General features: G+C 35.5%; 1 protein-coding gene across 3 annotated transcripts in view; it reads left to right on the plus strand.

Moving 5' to 3' along the window:
• The window catches only part of DCC (DCC netrin 1 receptor), a 1,044,138-nt gene that overhangs the window by 928,062 nt on the left and 97,678 nt on the right, over window positions 1-18,398 (plus strand). For all 3 annotated transcript variants that reach the window (XM_019721869.3, XM_074339961.2, XM_074339962.2), the window contains exons 18-20: window positions 2,542-2,680; window positions 7,942-8,049; window positions 16,562-16,756. In XM_019721869.3, the coding sequence (XP_019577428.3) occupies window positions 2,542-2,680; window positions 7,942-8,049; window positions 16,562-16,756 (442 nt within the window). The remainder of the gene's footprint in view (window positions 1-2,541; window positions 2,681-7,941; window positions 8,050-16,561; window positions 16,757-18,398) is intronic.

The raw sequence follows: 18,398 nt of genomic DNA on the forward strand, positions 1-18,398 counted from the left end.
GGGTAAATGTGGAACATATCTGATCCACTAGGAAGACATACAACAAATTTGAATTTTACAAATAATAGAATGCTTTGGTTTTGCACTTTGAACTTTTCAAATGACTGCCATAGCTGATATTTCATCTCGCTTCCCTCTATAGCTTTATGATGTAGACAAGGCCTACACAAGATGGGGGGGGGGGGAATACATACATGTAGTCAAATCACCTGGGCTCAAGAGTTGACTTCACAGGGTCCTGTCATGTCACTTAACTTGCGTAATCTCAGTTTTCCCATCTATCTGATTGGGATATTCACATCTAGTATAAAAGAATAAGATTCTTCATACTTAAGTATGGATTTAGATTTGTTTATGAAGACATAGGTAGGTTGTATAACGTGACAAAAATTCCCCATTAAACTAGAGCTGGGGCTCAGATGACCTGCTGGCATTATCCAGGGCTCTTCTCACAGGAGTACTTTTCTACTTCATCTAGTCTCAACTCAAGCCATAATCCAGACATTCGTATTTTGATTATCTAAAACTCTATTGATTTGTCTTTTCAAATGGAGAAATATTCTATGTTTTATTTTCTACTAAAATGATGAATCACATGTTGTTTTATATGACTTCCCATTCAAAATACATTCATTGACTATTGACTAGTGCTTACCAGTTGTAACGTGGGTATTACAGAAGATAAAAAGTTGTGCAAGCCTCAGTCTCTGCCCCCAAGATGCTGACAACTCAATGCAGAATGTAACACATGCCTAAAATTATATATCACATTAGACAAGCATGAAACATTATAACTAACATTTATTTAATACTCTGGGCCAGATACTATGTTTTACTTGACGTATTTCACTTTTTAAATAATGCTATGGTTACCTCTGTTTTATAGATGAGGAAACTGAGGCTCAGAGAGGTAGTACCCAGGGAATTCTATGCTCACAAATATAACTGGCTATGATTTTCCAAAGTACTTCTAGGCTAATGATTTATGATGAGCAGTAACTTTCCATGGGTTTCCTGAGGAAACTCAATGAATTCATTGAAGGTATTTATGTAAGGCAAGTGTGTCATTCTAGAACACAAACAAGGGCAATATTGCTTAGTGGCCTCACAAATGCCAGTGGTATCTATGCTCAAAGATACTAGTTTTATCAAAGTGTTATCTTTCCATAGCTGAAACATTTCTCATGGTACCATCTGTCCCCTTATTTCCATCTCTGAGACTTAGAGGTGTTCATGATGCTAGTGAAGGAGGGCAAGCTACGTAACAGCATATCAGATAGATGCTGCCCATTTTGTGTTTTATTTGATGGGATTCCATCTTCTTGAGTCTACAAAGTATATTTACATTTATTTATATCACACATTGCTACAGCTATTTTTACGCAGAGCTTCTGATAGATAGTTATGAGATCATCATTTTAATAGGATAGATGGGCCACCCATTGAAATGTTATGAGTTACAGTTAAATATTTATTTGGTTTTGTAATGAAATATAGGATTTTCATTGCTATAGTCAAAGAAGGATTCATAGTAAAGGAAAAAATGTATACCACATTAGAGTAGTAAGGGAGGAGATAGGTATTGTCATTCACAGGTGGGGAAAAAGAGATGTCCTCTATTATATATATAAAACATAATAAATTTAAAAGTAAAAATAAATTTTTAACTTTGGAAGAAGAACAAGATCTAAATACCAAGCACAAATTAATATATATAAGAGGCATAAATAGTCTTAAATTTGCCTGATCACATAGAAAATATGGCTTAACCTGGGAGATTGACTTGTTTTTTCTTCATTACCATTTTGATCTTTTGAGTAAGCAATAAAGACAGATAATTTACTTTCTGCTAAAATATATTTAACCTATTATTTAAAAGACAAAAAATGAATTCAGAAGACAGACACTATTAACTCTAGTGTAATCCTTTAATATTTATCCAGTTTGCTGTTCCCTTCTTGATCGGTTTCTCTAGTGACCATACTTAAATGTCTGTTTAATGGGAACTATGCACAAAAGAAGAAAACCACAAGGCACAACATTGCTTTTGTCCATTGTCTTTAGAGTGGCCAAATAGATTCTCAAATGACTAAAAGTTTGTACCATAAAGGCTTTTTTCAGAAATCATAAGCAGAACTCTAAAAATTAATTTCAGTGGAAAGTAATCATGATGATCTATCTAAAATGTATAACATCAAAAAAATATTTTGATTATTATAAATAAATTCAAATTAAAGTCACAGTGCAGATAATTAATCTTAAAAATGGAAATAACAGAAGGAAATGGAATTGGTCCTGTCACTGTGGTTATTGCCTCACTTGGGGAAATATATCAGCTAGCTGTGCCTTGAACAACGTAACACCTGATTTTGGATGAACAATCAGCCAGTGTAAACTAGGTGACAGACAGGAAGTGCTGTGTCCTAGCTTTCTAGACTCCATTTTTGTTGCCTTATTTCATAGTCTTTTTACATGTCTTGATTTACCAAGTTGATAGAGTTCATTCTTTTTTTTCTCTTTGCTTATTTCCCACTTGTATAGTCAGAAGACACAACATCTCTGAGTTACACTGCCACAGGACTCAAACCAAACACAATGTATGAGTTCTCAGTCATGGTAACAAAAAATAGAAGGTCAAGTACATGGAGCATGACTGCACATGCCACCACGTATGAAGCAGGTATGTGAAGAAAGGCTTTAAAATTTCTTCTTTTGCTATTCGGTGATGGTGTTTCCCAGGGTCTATGGAAGTTGGAGCACAGTGCATTTTGATGTCTAAATTACACCTTTATATATATATAATATTTTATAGCTTATAGTTCATAGTACTCGTATCTAATATTATACTCCCCGCTCTAGAAAAGAAGAAAATGAATCCCCAGTGGCTTAAGTAATCTGGTTTCAACCTGGGCATTAATTCAGCGGATCTGAATAGAAATCTTTTTGATACATTTCATAAGGGTAGAAATCTATGCATGGAACTCTGTTCAAAGCATTTGTGTCTCTCTCATCAACAGTCATGGTAGGTATTTACGTTTTTGTAAAGATATATACAAAATAAAACATTGCATTATAATGATAGTCTCATGGATTTTTACCCTAAATAACCTCAGGTGGGTATGGGAAGAAGTTTCCAGGTGTTCATGTTCACTCTTTAGAAATAAGAAAACACAATGGAAAACCTTATGTAATTTGAAATAGTTTACATCTAGGGTAAATACAATTCACTGTAAATTTTACCAGTAACATGTATGATGTATCACAAATATCATGTTTATAACCTGAATAGACATACAGTGTATGTGGCATTTATATTTCACAGAGATTCCACATCTGAAGAATACAGGGTTTAACACGCTTTTTAATTGGTTTCATATATTATATTATATTTGGGGATAAACTACACTACATATTTCCAAATTAAAAATATATATATATATATGACAAAAAAATTCTTCTCTGGGTAAGCTGAATTTCTCTTTCTGTTAGAATTTGTCCCATATCATTGTAGATCTGATTTTTATTTCAGGCTACTATGTTAACTCAGTGAGTTCACTATATATTTACATTTTTGTGGATACTTCTGTCTATAAGTAGCTTTCTAGAGTGTCTGATGGAATTTCAACATCCTCTTCTTCTACTTCACATGGTTACATATATTAACACTTTCTCTTAGAATTCTGCCCTGGAGGCCAATGTTCACACCTTCTTAGGAAGAATAAGACAAGCTGAATGAGTTATGTACTATGGGGAGCATAAAGGCCTACTCTTCCTTTTTTACTTAAAATGAGATGAAAAAGAGTAAATGTAAACCAGATCTTCCCTGAGTGAAAGGGAAGGAGTAGTAAGTTCCTCCTAAAGCAAGCAAATTCATTCATTTTCTCTTTCATAAACATAAAGTGCACACCAACATCTGACTTGATAAATGTACCCTTACTGATTTCCCATCAACTGCCTAACCTTGTACGGACACCAGTGGTGAGACCCATTGCTGACCAAAAGATATTAACTTTTAGAAATGTGGTTAGTAGGAAGGGTGATTGTCAAATCAGATAATGATCTGGAGAAAGGTGTAAATAGCATGTGGATGAGATCTCTTGGTGATGATGAGAAGCAAGAAGTAATTCACACATGTCTGCAGGTTTTGTAACTGTGAGAAGGAAATGACTTTAGGGCTTACTTTTCTAATTCTGCAATAACATAAAGACGGTATGGGGCTGTCCTGTACGCACTTGCACTGAAATTGCTCATCATAGAGATAAGGGCGGCAGGCAAATTGTTGAAATAAAACATTTCATTCTGCCCAGGTAATGAATCTTTAATCTTACTCTAGTTAGCTTAAGTAAAATAAAAATAACTGGAAGGACACCTGAAAAAATGAGGTATTGGAAAAGAATAGGAACTAGCAATAATCCCAGGCTTTAGAGATGAAGAAGTAACTATTGGACGGTCTGTCCCTTCAGTGATCTGACAGTATGTGTTTTTCTTCCTTGTATTAATATTCCCTTTCCCAGAAGAGAGAATCACACAGCCAAATAGAGAATGGGATGAAAGCCCTGAAGCTCACATGACACAGAGACATTTTTCCCAAAGGAAAAAGCCAAGTGCTTCTTTGAAGGAGGAACGGATGGGACAGTCCCAATAACAAATGCCCAGTGCAATTTCCATGGCTGGAAATCATCTACATCTTGAATGTTACCTTCCATTCATGCCCTTAAAGAAAATCAAACATGGGGAAAATTGAGAACCCGACAAACCACAGGGCAGTGCTTGTCTGGTCAACTGAGACGTCAACTATGAGCTGACAATAATGTTCATTGGTAACTGTTAGGTCCTGAGATAGGGACTTGGTATCAAAAGTAAAGAGATTATAGTTTATATCTTTGAGAGAACTATAATCTAATACAGGAGAAAAATAGTCTTAAAAAACCCTGAAGTAACATGAGAAATATCACAGAATTTGGGGCAAGCTACAATCAGAGCAGAATAGATCCAAATGTAAATTCTGTCTGGAGAATTAGGCGGAGGTTTCACAAAAGAAATAATGACTGAGCTGGGTGGATGTATCATCGGAGACCCAGTCCAGGGCCTTCCACAGGAAAAAAGCAGCATGTGCAAAAATACACAAGCAGGTATCAGAAAGATGTCTTCAACGTCCACTTATGAACGTTTCAGAGTGACTGGAGCACAGTATTCATGGCACAACAAGGGGAAGTGAGGCTGTAAAAGAAAGTCTAAGTCCCTCAGGGCCTGGTATTCATTATTTAATGTTATTTATTTGTATTTCATCCAAAGAGGATGGGTAGTTAATGAAGAATTTCTGAAAGATTACTCCAGGCAGAACCCATGAGATTGGAGAGGAGCAGACTAGAGACATTCTGCTCGATTCAGTAAAGACCATTAAAGTTGTCAGGACCACCTTGTTTCCCAATATGAGGAAATATCTTGTGGTTTATGTGATAATCCTTAATATTTGAGCTATCAAATCTAATACTAGAATCTCCCATTTACCAACATTCACATGACTTGAGGAAGATGAACAAACTTGCACAACACCTGAAATAGGTTAATTGTTAGATTGTTGTTGTTGTTGTTTTTTAATAACGTACCCTTCAATGTATTATTTTGCTAGCTAAAGTTGAAGAGTCATTTTATCTTTTTTGAATACCATCACAGATTCAGTGAAGCAATGTCATCATCATTCGACTGTTTTCTATATAAGTATCAATTTGAATCTTAACACAGTTAAGAAAAGACAGGCTATTCTGACTACTTAAAAAGACAGATCTTTTAATTTCTACCATAATTGGAAAATTCCTTATTATTCTTGGTATAATATTCTAAGTCACTTTGTGACTATATACTACCTTTCTCTCTGTGGCTTAGAAGATACCTTGAATGAACTCTTTAGGATAGATGTGAATGTTTGGTGTCTCCTCAAGTTGGAATTCTATTGGGGAAGAGAGAAACTGGAAATAGAGTATTGATAATGCTTAGATGCTGTACTATATGAGCAACAGAAGGGCCAAAGGAAATGGTAAGAGTAAAGAGGAATTCAGAATTAGGACCAAGTTGTACCTGTCTTATAACACACAAGCATTTCTTTGCAGAGATCAGGAAAATCACCCAGAGCCTAACCATAGAACTTAGATATGTTCTGAAATTGCCTATATCAAACTAAAGGTAACTTCAAAAGTCTATTGATAAAAGACTTGGAGCACTGTGAGCTACCTAGAATGAAACCTAGTTGCATTTCAAAGCATAGCAAGCGAGACAGCAGGTGGAAAGAAGCCTAGAAGATACAGGATTGGCTTGGCCAGTTTGCTGCCATCTTTGAAGTATATAAACAAACAGAATTTAACTGAGTAAATTTTAAAGGTCTTATTGGTATTGTTTAATGATGAGTGAATCGGGCAGCATCCCATCTAACAAACAGAAAGTAGTTTTGAGGTGCTGTAAAAAATGGAAGGCTTTAATAGGCAGAAGGGTAGGGAAATCAGGAAATTCCTAGCAAAGAATGGATTATTACAGGCAAAATCACCTTTCTTTAGAGAAGAGCAAGAGTCTGTCAGGCAGATTACCTCACTAGTGCTGACCAGGTAGTTCCAGATTGACTCGTTAAAGGATGCATTCCAGGGAGGGGCTGGAGCTGCAAATAAGTCTTGGTTTGCTGATGTGGGGTTTACCACAAGTGATTCCATTCAAGCCGGTGGGTTCCTTTTAAACAATTATATTTAAAATTTTGTTGATCACAGCGTAGGGGAGGAAAAATAATTTTCCCTTACCCTTCTAGATTTTTGGCTGAGACCCCCACCCTATAATAAAAGACAGATTAACAGGAGAAAAACAAACAGAAACTTAATAACATATAACCCTCCTGTATACATAGGCGATACCCAGGAATGGCCCAAGCCACCAACTTACATACCATCTCCTCAAAACCCAAAAGAAGATATTAGGGTGTGGGGGCTAGTTATGGGAGGTTATCAGGCAAATCACAGTAAAGAAGGGTATGGTTGTTCTGTAGATGTAAGTCTCTTTCTTCTCCACTGAAAAGAGTTTTTAGAGATTTTGTTATTCTCCTATTCCTGGTACAAAAAGGAAGGTACCCTTACAACTGGAGATTTCCCTTATAAATATAAATTTCTTCTATAAAGGGTGACTTCTCAGTTCTCAGAGTTTGGCCCATGACTGCTGTTTCTTAAAAATATTTAGCTTAAAATGATTCTTATACCAAAGAAGCATATTTTTTGTGTGACAAATTCTGCTCCCATTCAAAATTGTAGGAAAAGTAGCTCTAAGAAATACAGGGTTTCATTCCATCTAATTTCATGCCAGGTTGATACTAAGATCCTCATAAATTCTTACCTCCTCTATTATCAAATATTTCTTGGCCTTCTTGTTAGGAGATAGCTAGTATGTTACTTAAGCAAGATGTTTTGACCTGCGTTTAAGTTTATATATTCTTTTTATTTTGGGGGGGGGGTGCTTTAAAGGAAATATAGAATTAGGTGACATTTTCTTTTGTAAATCTTACAATCATAACAGAATTATGTCTCCAAGAGACATGTAGTCACTAATCTAAAAAAAAAAAAAAATGTGTGCATTTCTTTGTTCATGTAATGGGTCCTACATTCATAGAGTAGTGCTCACTTGAGAATACCAGTTATACTTTTCTCCTCTAGAATCACACATAATCTCTTCTCTCTATATTTACTCCTTTGGAAGTCATTTAACTTCCATGAAAAAAACATTAAGTTCTGTATTTTTAAGTTTGTTTGCTTATCCCTTTCAAATACTTGAAACAAACTGTAAATCGTGAAATGAGCATGATCTACTGCATGATAGATTCTGAGTGTCAACATCATGATTAGAAGTCCCATAAATGCCTGTTTTCTTTCACATCCAATGACAAGGCCTTGTCTCTGTTGCATCTCGCAGCCCCGACCTCTGCTCCCAAGGATTTGACAGTCATTACTCGAGAAGGGAAGCCTCGTGCTGTCATTGTGAGCTGGCAGCCTCCTTTGGAAGCCAATGGGAAAATCACTGGTAAGCTCCTTAGCTGAATTTCCAGCGTCGCTCTGCTTGGCCTGTGATCACTTACCTCGTATGTGCTGCTGCTGCCTTTTGTGTGTTAGTTTTCTGTCCCAACATTTCAGTTGACTTCCTTAGCCTTTCTGATTGTCTCATCTTGCTCACAACTGACCGTGGAATTCTTGGCATGGTGCGTGCAAATACGCACACATACTCATTTCATTTGAGTTGCTTCCTGAAAGATGTGTATTTCAGGTATATAGACCTTTGGTTTTTCATTCTGTGGAACATTAGGACAATCTTCCAATGGATTGCCTCTGAGCACAAATGACTACAAAGAAGCCTGTTGTTTGGAAATCATGAAACACAAAAGACACCTAATGACCATGTATTTTGTATGGTGCATACAAAGAAGGAGATTTGTCTGGGGGGGGTGAGGGGGCAGGTTGTTGTTTAGTTTCTCACTTAGCTTTTCACTTCTTATTTAAATCCCAAGGTTCAGAAGACACTTAATATTGACTGACAGAAATTGAACTTAATGAATATTTCACAGTGACAGATTTTATTTTACCAAATATTGCTGATAACATCAATGCTTAATTAAAGCATCCATTAGAAGCCTGTAATGTTAATTTAGTATGAAAAATATAATAGAGTCCTATCAGAGATTTTGCATTTAAATGATCACTTTACGCTTTTAATAGATGTCTTCATAGCATATAATTATGATGAAAAATATTGTATAACTAAAAGTGTGCACATTATAGTTGAATTAACTTGAACCATTGGGTTAGGCAAATGTAAAAGTCACTTATTTTTTTCTTTATTGCATACCAGAGGTGGATAGCACTATTATAAATTAACAAAGTAATTCAGTCATTCTGTGATACAGAGATAAGCGTGGAAATAATAGTTCAGATGACACTCTTCCTTGATGTGAGTTACTTTCTGAATTTTACAAAATGAAAAGATAATGTGGAAATTCCAAATGTGACTTAAATTTAAATTGAAGACTTGTTTTCTCTAGGAAATTGCTCTTAGTGCAATAGCTAACAGAATTTTCATTTGAGCTGATGACAAATATGGAAAAAGAAGAGGGACATAAAAATCTTTCCCAAATCTTATATGCTCAGCTGTCACTCTGCCAGGCTTTTTAAAATGGAAGGTGGCTCATTCTAATTTTCTTCTTGTTTTCCAACCTCAGTGCTGTGATCCATTTTCATTGGTTAGTCTATTTCAGTACTTTTGTAGATTTTGATTGGTTTACATGATGACTATTCTGTTATTTCATAAAGTTATTTATAAGCATATGGTAAATCAACAGATAATAAGTTTAAGAGAAAAAAACTGAAGTTTTCTAAATCAAAACAACTTCTAATGGAAAAAATATGTATTTTTGGTAAAGGATAAAATAAGTCATATACTACCGAATTCTCCACTCTTATTTAAATAAATCTCATCAAATAGTCAATGTAAATAATAGAATGCATTTACAACTCTGAAAGGAAGCTTTATTTTGCTTTTCAAGAGAAAACAAAATGGAAGTCTGCCCAGTATTAAGAAATGTAAATTAATATAAGCAAAAAATTTAGTGTCCCAAAACCACAATGTATGTATAAGAAACTTTGTCCACATATTTTATTTAGAGTTGTATGTTCAATACTTCCCATTACTGAAAATGTGTTCTCTAACAATGTATGGTAAAAGTACGGCAGGCAATACCTCTTACCTTTAAAAGCCTGGTTCATTTATGAAGACCAAACTGTGGTGATCAATTTGAGATATTTCAACTCAATTCAGCAGAGAGCAAACACTAAGATCCCTTAAGACACCTTCTGTTCCATACATATTTTGAGTCTTTCAAACAAATTACTTTTCGAAAATAAGATGATAAAATATTCAAAATAGCAGACCATTAGACAGCAGGTCCAGATTTACTACACTTGGTATCTCACGGAAGTACAAAGGATAAAGTGAGCACTTTTTCAATGTGTCAGGACAGGTGTGTGCTTACATGGGGGGAATGTGCTTCCTTCCTACCTTTACGTTTCTTTGTTTTCCTGAATCTTTGTATGTACACAGCAGTAGAGCAGGGGAGTTAAGAATTAAGGACTCAAGCTTCCGAGGGAGAATTCTGAGCAAATGATTTAACCTTCCAGAGTCTCCCTTTCTCATCTATAAAGTAAGGATACTAAAAAAACTTCTTTTGTAGAAGTGTTATAATAAAGTGTTGAGAAAAGTCCCTGATGCCCAGTAAGTACTGAAACAAATTAGCTATTATTATTCCAATTTGAAATCCATTCTAGGAAGAGGCTTTACTGATGTGCTTTGCATAGAACCCAGATCGTCAATTTTTAACTATATGCACTTCAAAAAGATTACACACAAAAGAGGACAAAGGAGGAGACCCAGATAATTCCAGTGCCTAAATTCCTTAATCATAAACTGGCAGCTTAAGAATTTGGACAGACATTTTTCAGAAGAACATGGTTTGAAATGAGTTAAGCATTGATTATATGCTTGGAATTCCTCTAAGCACTTTACTATTATAACTGTTTATATATTCCTGTTATTCCATTTCGCAATGAAGAGACAAGGGTCTTCTCTGGGGTAATTGACTTTCCCAAAGTCAAATAACCAAGAAGTGGCAGAGCTAGGTGTTCCGTGAAAAGGCCATGTATGTAAAGTGGCCCCCAGATGCTGAAGGAGCGGAGAAACCAAAGAATGAGTCAGACAAGTCCAGATTGTTGGTTCGTGATTTTAATAAGGAGCTCACATACAGAAATGGAGTCCTGGGTGGCAGCAGCACACTCAGTTCTCCACATCTTTCACCCCTTAGACCACCCTCTTTTATCCGCCTCCCCACTCGCCCCCAAGAGATGGACCTACATGCTAGGAAGAAAGGAATGTGTGGATGGTCAGAGGGGAAACAAGAGGCCAGATACAGGAAGGCCCTGGCATCAGCTTGAAATAAATAAATAACATCAAGGCTGCCTTGCCCCAGGGGAAGCATTAATGGAAATTTCATGATTAGCCGGAAACCTCTGTACCCATTCCAGAGTCTACCAGAGGGAAGAGTGAGGTGTCAAAGGTCAGGGCTCATTCTCTCAGAAGTTAAGCTGGGGATCAACTTCCTGATAGAGTCAACTCTGTCTGCACACTAGGATTTAAAATTCAGGTTCAATCTCTTAACCATTACACTATGTTTTGCTCCAATTTATTTGTATTCTACTGGTCTAAATCAGTGATTCTAGATTTATGGTTTAATTTATCTGAGGAGGAATTGAGCATGGTATTTTCCAAGTGATTTTACTACAGCTAGAGTTGTGATACATTGATCTAAATAAATGCAGCATCCAACGTTATTTAAGACCAGCGATTAACACCGAGCGAGGGAAGAGTCAGGTCTTCAGAGATTGTTTCTTGATCATTACTATCTAATGGTGAATCGCTTTTTCTGTGTCATTTGATTCTCTAGTCCAGTTCCTCTTCCTTGAAATTCTCGTCTCTCCTTTACTTTTGCTAAATCACCTAAACACTTTTATTTCCACTTCTAGGCTATAGTTCAGTCTCGTTAGCAGACATTTCTTCCACCTGTTCCTTAAGTATTGCCTCCCAGAATGCACATCTTTTTATTCTCTTTGTTACTTCCTCTGAAAAAGAGTCTATACGATTGCCAGGGCTTCAGTGAGCACAAATGTATGACTCTGAAATCTGTATCTCCATCCAAGGAGTACTGAATATATATGTACTACCTTATATTGCACATTTCCCTTTGCTTGTCTTATCGGTATCTCATGCTATTCCTTAATCCATCTCTCTACCCTACTTTCTTTCTCTCTCTCTCTCTCCCACCATAACCTGCTAAATAATGCACTATCATGTTCTGTAATAGGTTGTAAGACCATTCAGGAGTGTGGACCGAGCTGGGCACTCACACTGAAATGCTATGTGTCTAAATATTCTTACTCCCATCATTTCAGAAGCCTCCACAGTTCACACAGTTGCATAAGTTGTAAACTTCATCATCTTGACTTCTTCCTCTTCATCTCTTTTCCATATATATAATCATGAGAGAAATCCAAATGCTTGTAGTGTAAGGCTCAAAATTCCATGAGAACAGGTCTCAAATTGTGTTCGATTCTTTCTCCCCAGTTACAACATTCTTAACATGTAGTAGATAATTAATAAATATTCACTGAGTATAGTAATCATTGAATTGCTATTCAATACTGTTTGACTTGAAACCAAAGTTCCAGTTCTTCCAAATATGACACTTCCTTAAGATTTATTAATATTAAGAAAGAATAGCTGTAGCATTTACTAAGTAGTTACTATGTAGAAGATAATATAATAGAAATATCCATATGTATTAAGTTCTTAAGATGCATTATCTTACAGCCACTTATTTTCCAATGAGAAAATTGAGACATACATAGATTAAGCAAATTGCTCAAATTCACAAAGCTAGTAAATGTTAGAGCTCTGACTTGAGGTCAGGTCTTCCTGAATCCATAGCCTGTTATTTTTGACCACAAAGAAAGAAGAAATGGGTCCTTCCTTCCTTCCTTGTATAACTGCTTATATAGATGGTTATCAGAATTAATTTTATTTTCAGCTGAAAGCTCTCCTTGGGATGAGCTCCCTTTTGGTAGGGGTCATCTTGGTCTTCCGTGTACTGCCCATCTACCTGATTGGCCCATGGAAGGCAATCAATAATGAGTGGCAAGAAGTATGGAAGAGGACAGAAGAGAGGGAGAGAGGTAGAACTGAACACTTTCTGATACTTTGCGTCTAGAATTACAACTGCCTATTTGTATAAGTGGAGTCAAAATGACAGATGTATGAGGTTACATTTTATATGCACTTAGAAAAATGTTATCCCAATATGGGTGTGCCCGAGTGGGTTAACAATCCCAGGTTTTGCAACCTATGACAGGACGTAATACTTCATTATTTGCCCAGCTGTGGTGGGTAAGAGACAACAGTGAAGTAGCAAAATGTAAAAGAAAAGGATGAGAAAGACAGAAACTTGGACAGAGAGAAATGAATATATAGGTAGAGAAAGTCAGTGAGATCCCAATGAATTTGTTCCAACCTGTGTGGTTAAATGGAAATCTATTAGGTAACACTTTCATAATGGACTTAATATCCTCCAAACATACCAAACTCACATATCCAAATGAAATTGTATGCTTTCTTTAAGGCCATTTCTTTTTTTTAGTGTTGAATGATATAGTTCTATTCCCCATCTCATTCTCAGATTTACAAAAACAAGGTAGGTTTCCCCATCAGTAGCAGGAAATTGCTCAAATACAATTTGAACTGGTCAGAACTTGATGCTTGTCTCTTCAGCCTTACTTGACCCATAACTGTCATTTTAATTGCTTAATTCAATACATTCTACATATAAAAATAAAACGTAGTGAAAGTAAATATTTTATTCTCATTTCATAAATGAAGAAAATCATGAGAAAGTATAGCTGACCTGGGACAGGAACACAATTCTTCAAGCTTTCAGGTTTATCATACACTTAAAACACTCCATGAAAACGTGAACAATTTAATTAAATGTCGTGACTGGAAAACGTGTATATTTACTGGCTAGGGGATTTCATTCAATAAGTGAGTTTCAATACCTATATGTGAAGACTATTTTATAAGTTTTTTTGAAGAATAAAATGTAATATAAGATTTGGCTCCTGACCAAAGGAATGTTTTTATTCTTAGGACATGCACATAATAAAAGCTAAAAAAAATATTATGAATACCAGGGTCTTCTATTCAATAGATATAATTCTTTGGGGACAAGAAAGGAAACTGCTCTGGCTCAAAGAATATTAGGATATTTTATTGATATTGATCATAAAAGCTGAGTTATAAATGAATGGACATCAATGAATCAGAAACAACTGTTTTATCCAATGATACTTCACAATCCCTTTTGAATTATAGTCTTCCAATTTTAATATTAACCAGAAAGCGGAGTCTTACAACCTTTATAAGTTTTGCAGAATTCTTTATCTTGCTCTTTTGTCTTCTCCTGAGCTCTGCATCTTAAGACATTCATAGCTGCAGCATTAATATCTCAACAAATGCCAAAAAAAAAAAAAAAAAAAAGCAGATCCGTATACCAGTGAAAGCAGGGATTCCTAACTTTGCTGAATCACAGAAATCATCTGGGGTGCAGATTACTGGGGGGTTATATTTAACCTATTATACTGTTGATTGTTGTGTTGCAATATCACCACAAATTCAGCATCTTAAAACAACCACATTTGTTATCTCACTGTTTCTGTTGGTCAGGAATCCAAGCACAGCTCAGCAGAGTACTCTGCTTCAGGGGCTCTTACAAGGCAGCAATCAGCGTCTCAGACAAGATAGATGTCTCATCTGAGGCTTGACTGGGGAAATATTTGCCTCCCAGTTTATGTGGTTGTTGGCAGGATTCAGTTTCTTACTGGCTGTTGATCTGAGCCCATCCTGAATTACCTACCACATGGTCTTCTCCATCTGGCAGCTTATTTTATCAACGCCAACAAGGGAGAGAGACTATAGAGTCTGCTAGCAAGACCGAAGTTATAATCTTATGTAATGTAATCATGGCAGTGATAGTTCATCACATTTACTGTATTCCATTGGTTAAAAGCAAGATTTAAGTTCTGTCTACACTTAGACAGAAAAGATTACATACAGGTGTGAGTACCAGGAGGTGGGGAAAATTGGAGGCTATCAAAGTCTCTGTCTGCCACACGTATTAAATCAAAATGCCCTTTCTTGGGATCTGTTTTGCAACTTGTACCCAGCCACCAGGTAATTCTTATGATTGGGCAGATTTGGGAAACACCAAACTCGGGAAAGGGTCAAAGCAAAAGCAAAAGAGATACGAGTTTTCAGCATTGATCTGAATTTAAGAGAAATGGACTTCTGGATCTTGGAGTTTGCAGCATTGCTTAATCCTGTAGAATCACAAGGAAGAAAGATACAGTTCATTGTCTAGAACAGATCCCCCAAACCCAAGCCTAATTCTGTAAGTCACTACGGCATTAAGTGATGAATGATTAAAAGATCATGTAAATGCTCGTATACTTTATTGAAGTGGATTGCAAAGTTTACAACAAGAAATTCTCACTGTAGAGGAAAGTTTCATATGTTAGATGTAGCTTAAACTAGACCTTGATGGATGGGTAAGATTTGGATAGAGAGAGTGAGGAATAGGAGGGAGGTAGGAATAAGCATAGTAAGGAGACCTTACTGCAGTCTTCCTGGACTAAGAGTTTGTGCTGAGATGTAAGTAGTGTGTATGGTTATTTTGGGAGGGAAGTGAATCTCAGTCAGGGAATCCTATGACATAACCATTGAAAGACCTATATGTGAAGGTCCCCAGTCCAGATAGGACAAGCAGGATACTAAAGGAAAGAAATAATGAATCAAAGAAAGAACACAGTTTTTAAAAAATCTAATTCACAAAGGATGTATTCAATGCATAAGAATAGAACTAGGGATATTTGTGGCCTAATACAGATATAATCGCAGAATTTTGACAAAGATGGTGGCTGGCACTATATTCACATACAAAGACACCTACGATGATCTTTTTTACACTTTCATCTGATAGTATAATATAAAATTATAAATTAATGCTTTTAAATGAAAACTAGCTTACATATCAGCAAAATATAATGTTACAGTATGAATATTTTGCAAGGGTACCTCAATTTATGTTGGTGCATATTAGACTATCACCACTGAGTACCCTACTAACATTCAAGTAACGCATCCCTTAACATAAAGGATAAATGATGCAATCAAATGGTAGATTATCAATATTTGAGTTATTCATGGAATAACTTAGAGTTATCCAGAAATACCTTGTCTTTTTAAAATTTTCCTAGGTGGGGTGGATTAAGCAAAATAGTGTTGGATTTTGAGTATGGCAATAGAGGATATTATCCTAGCTTCTTTGCCACCTAGCTTGGCTCACCCTCATCTTCTTCATCATCTGTGAAAGGAGAGCAACCGTGTCCCTGCAAACCTCACAGAGATATTATAATAATCATATATGATCATTTATTTTCATAAAACTATACATGCACAGCCTTTTATACTTTTCAGTGTATTATTTATGTATAAGCCATTACTTATTTTCATTATTGGAATACAGTGAAAATTATACAGACTTGTTATCTATGTTTTACGTTTTTTTCATGCTTGTATATTAGAATAAACCAATAATCAGAATATATAGGCAGCAGAAACTTTGCATTTTTACGTATGACAGATATATATATATTTTTTTTTCTAATGGCTCATTCCATTTTCAGATTCTGTACACTGAAGCAATTATTTATTTAATCCTTGCAATATGAAAAAAATCATTATTTGCTGAACCAAATACTATAGTTTATAGATTGTGGACTAATAATAATCATTGCAAATTATATTTGGGAAACACAGATGTTTGGAAGCAGACATATAGCATGCAGTCAGTACACTAAGCAAAGTTTGCCTTCATCTATTTATGCAGCTTATATCTTGTTTTATACCTTGGACAAGAACATACCAATTGATGACTGGATTATGGAAACAATCAGTGGTGATCGGCTTACTCATCAAATCATGGATCTCAACCTTGACACTATGTATTACTTTCGAATTCAAGCACGAAATGTGAAAGGAGTGGGGCCCCTCTCTGATCCCATCCTCTTCAGGACTCTGAAAGGTTTGAATCATTCTATTATTGCCTTTCTTTTCCTGTGGGATTGTTATAAAATAGTTTTGGATTCTGTGTTAGGAATTGCCCTATACCATTTTTGTTGGCAGCATGACTACGGTGAACATTCAAAATAAATTAAAATGCAAATTAAAACCACAATGAAATATCACATTACGCTTGTTAGAATGCCCATCCATCATCAAAATGACAAGAGATAGCAAATGCTGGTATGGATGTGAAGAAAAGGGAACCCTGTGCACTGTTGGTGAGGTTGTAAATTGGTGCAGCCACCATGGAAAACAGTATGGGGGTTCCTCAAAAATTAAAAATTGAACTACTATATGATCCAGCAATTCTACTTCTGGGAATATATCCAAAGGAAATGAAAACACTAACTGGATATGATATCTGCACCCCCATGTTGGTAGCTATTATTTAAAATAGCCAAGACATGCAAACGACTTAAGTGTTCCTCAATGAATGAATGGTTAAAGAAGTTGTCCTATATATACACAATGGAATATGATTCAGCCATTAAAAAAAGGGAATTCCTACCATTTACAACAAAATGGATGGTTATTGAAGGCATTGTGCTAAGTGAAATAAGTCAGAGAAAGAAAGACAAATCCTGTAGTATTTTACTTATGTGTGGAATCTGAAAACAAACAAGCAAGCAAACAAAAACACACCAAACACATAGAAAAAGAGATCAGAGTTGTGATTATGAGAGGCAGGGTTGGGGAGGGGGGAATTGGAGGAAGGTGGTCAAAAGGTACAAACTTCCAGTCATAATATAAATAAATTCTAGGGATGTAATGTACAACATAATGACTGCAATTAACACTGCTCTATAATATATAGGAATTTTGTTAAGGGAGTAGATCCTAAGAGTTCTCATCACAAAAAGTTTTTTCGTTTCTTTTTATTGTAACTATATGAGATGATTTATGTTAACTAAACCTATTGTGGTAATCATTTCACTATATATGTAAATCAAACTCTCATGCCATACAACTTAAATATATACAGTGATACATAGAACAATTATTGCTCAATAAAACTAGAAAAAAATTATTAATGAAAATGTACCATTTTGTCCTGAAAGCCAGCATGTCAAAGAAAGATCTATTGTGTTATTACATGTTCTGCCATCAGCACAATGCAGACTTTTTAACTTGACTTTTTTTCATTTATAATCCTTTTGGAATTTTATATTGATTTTATGAATATGGGTTCTATTCAAAATATAATGAAAACCTTTAGACATTTTATGTAAGGGAACAAAATTAAAAAGCTTGAAATATGTGCGTGGTATACTCTTGCCAACTTTAAATATTTTCTTTCAGTAACTATTGTCCTTACATATTGAAGAAAATTTTGGTATGGCAAGACAGAAAATCTCAAACAAAATGATTCTGTTTATTTTAAGGATTCAGGATAGCAACTGCAAAAACAAATCTTGCAGAACGATTAGAAGAAAACTCCACATGCTTGCAAGAATAAAAATCAGTACTCACTTTAAGGGTAGTTTTCTGCTCATAGAGAAAAATACTGAGGCCCAGTAATAGTAACCACATCAAAATGATCTTTATATAAGTCGTTTCCATTTTAAAGCACAATATTATTTTTCTGGAGGACAAATGGTTAT

Source organism: Rhinolophus sinicus, chromosome 4 (genome assembly GCF_057876585.1).
Source record: "Rhinolophus sinicus isolate RSI-liver-muscle chromosome 4, RSI-T2T, whole genome shotgun sequence".
Classification (NCBI taxonomy): domain Eukaryota; kingdom Metazoa; phylum Chordata; class Mammalia; order Chiroptera; family Rhinolophidae; genus Rhinolophus; species Rhinolophus sinicus.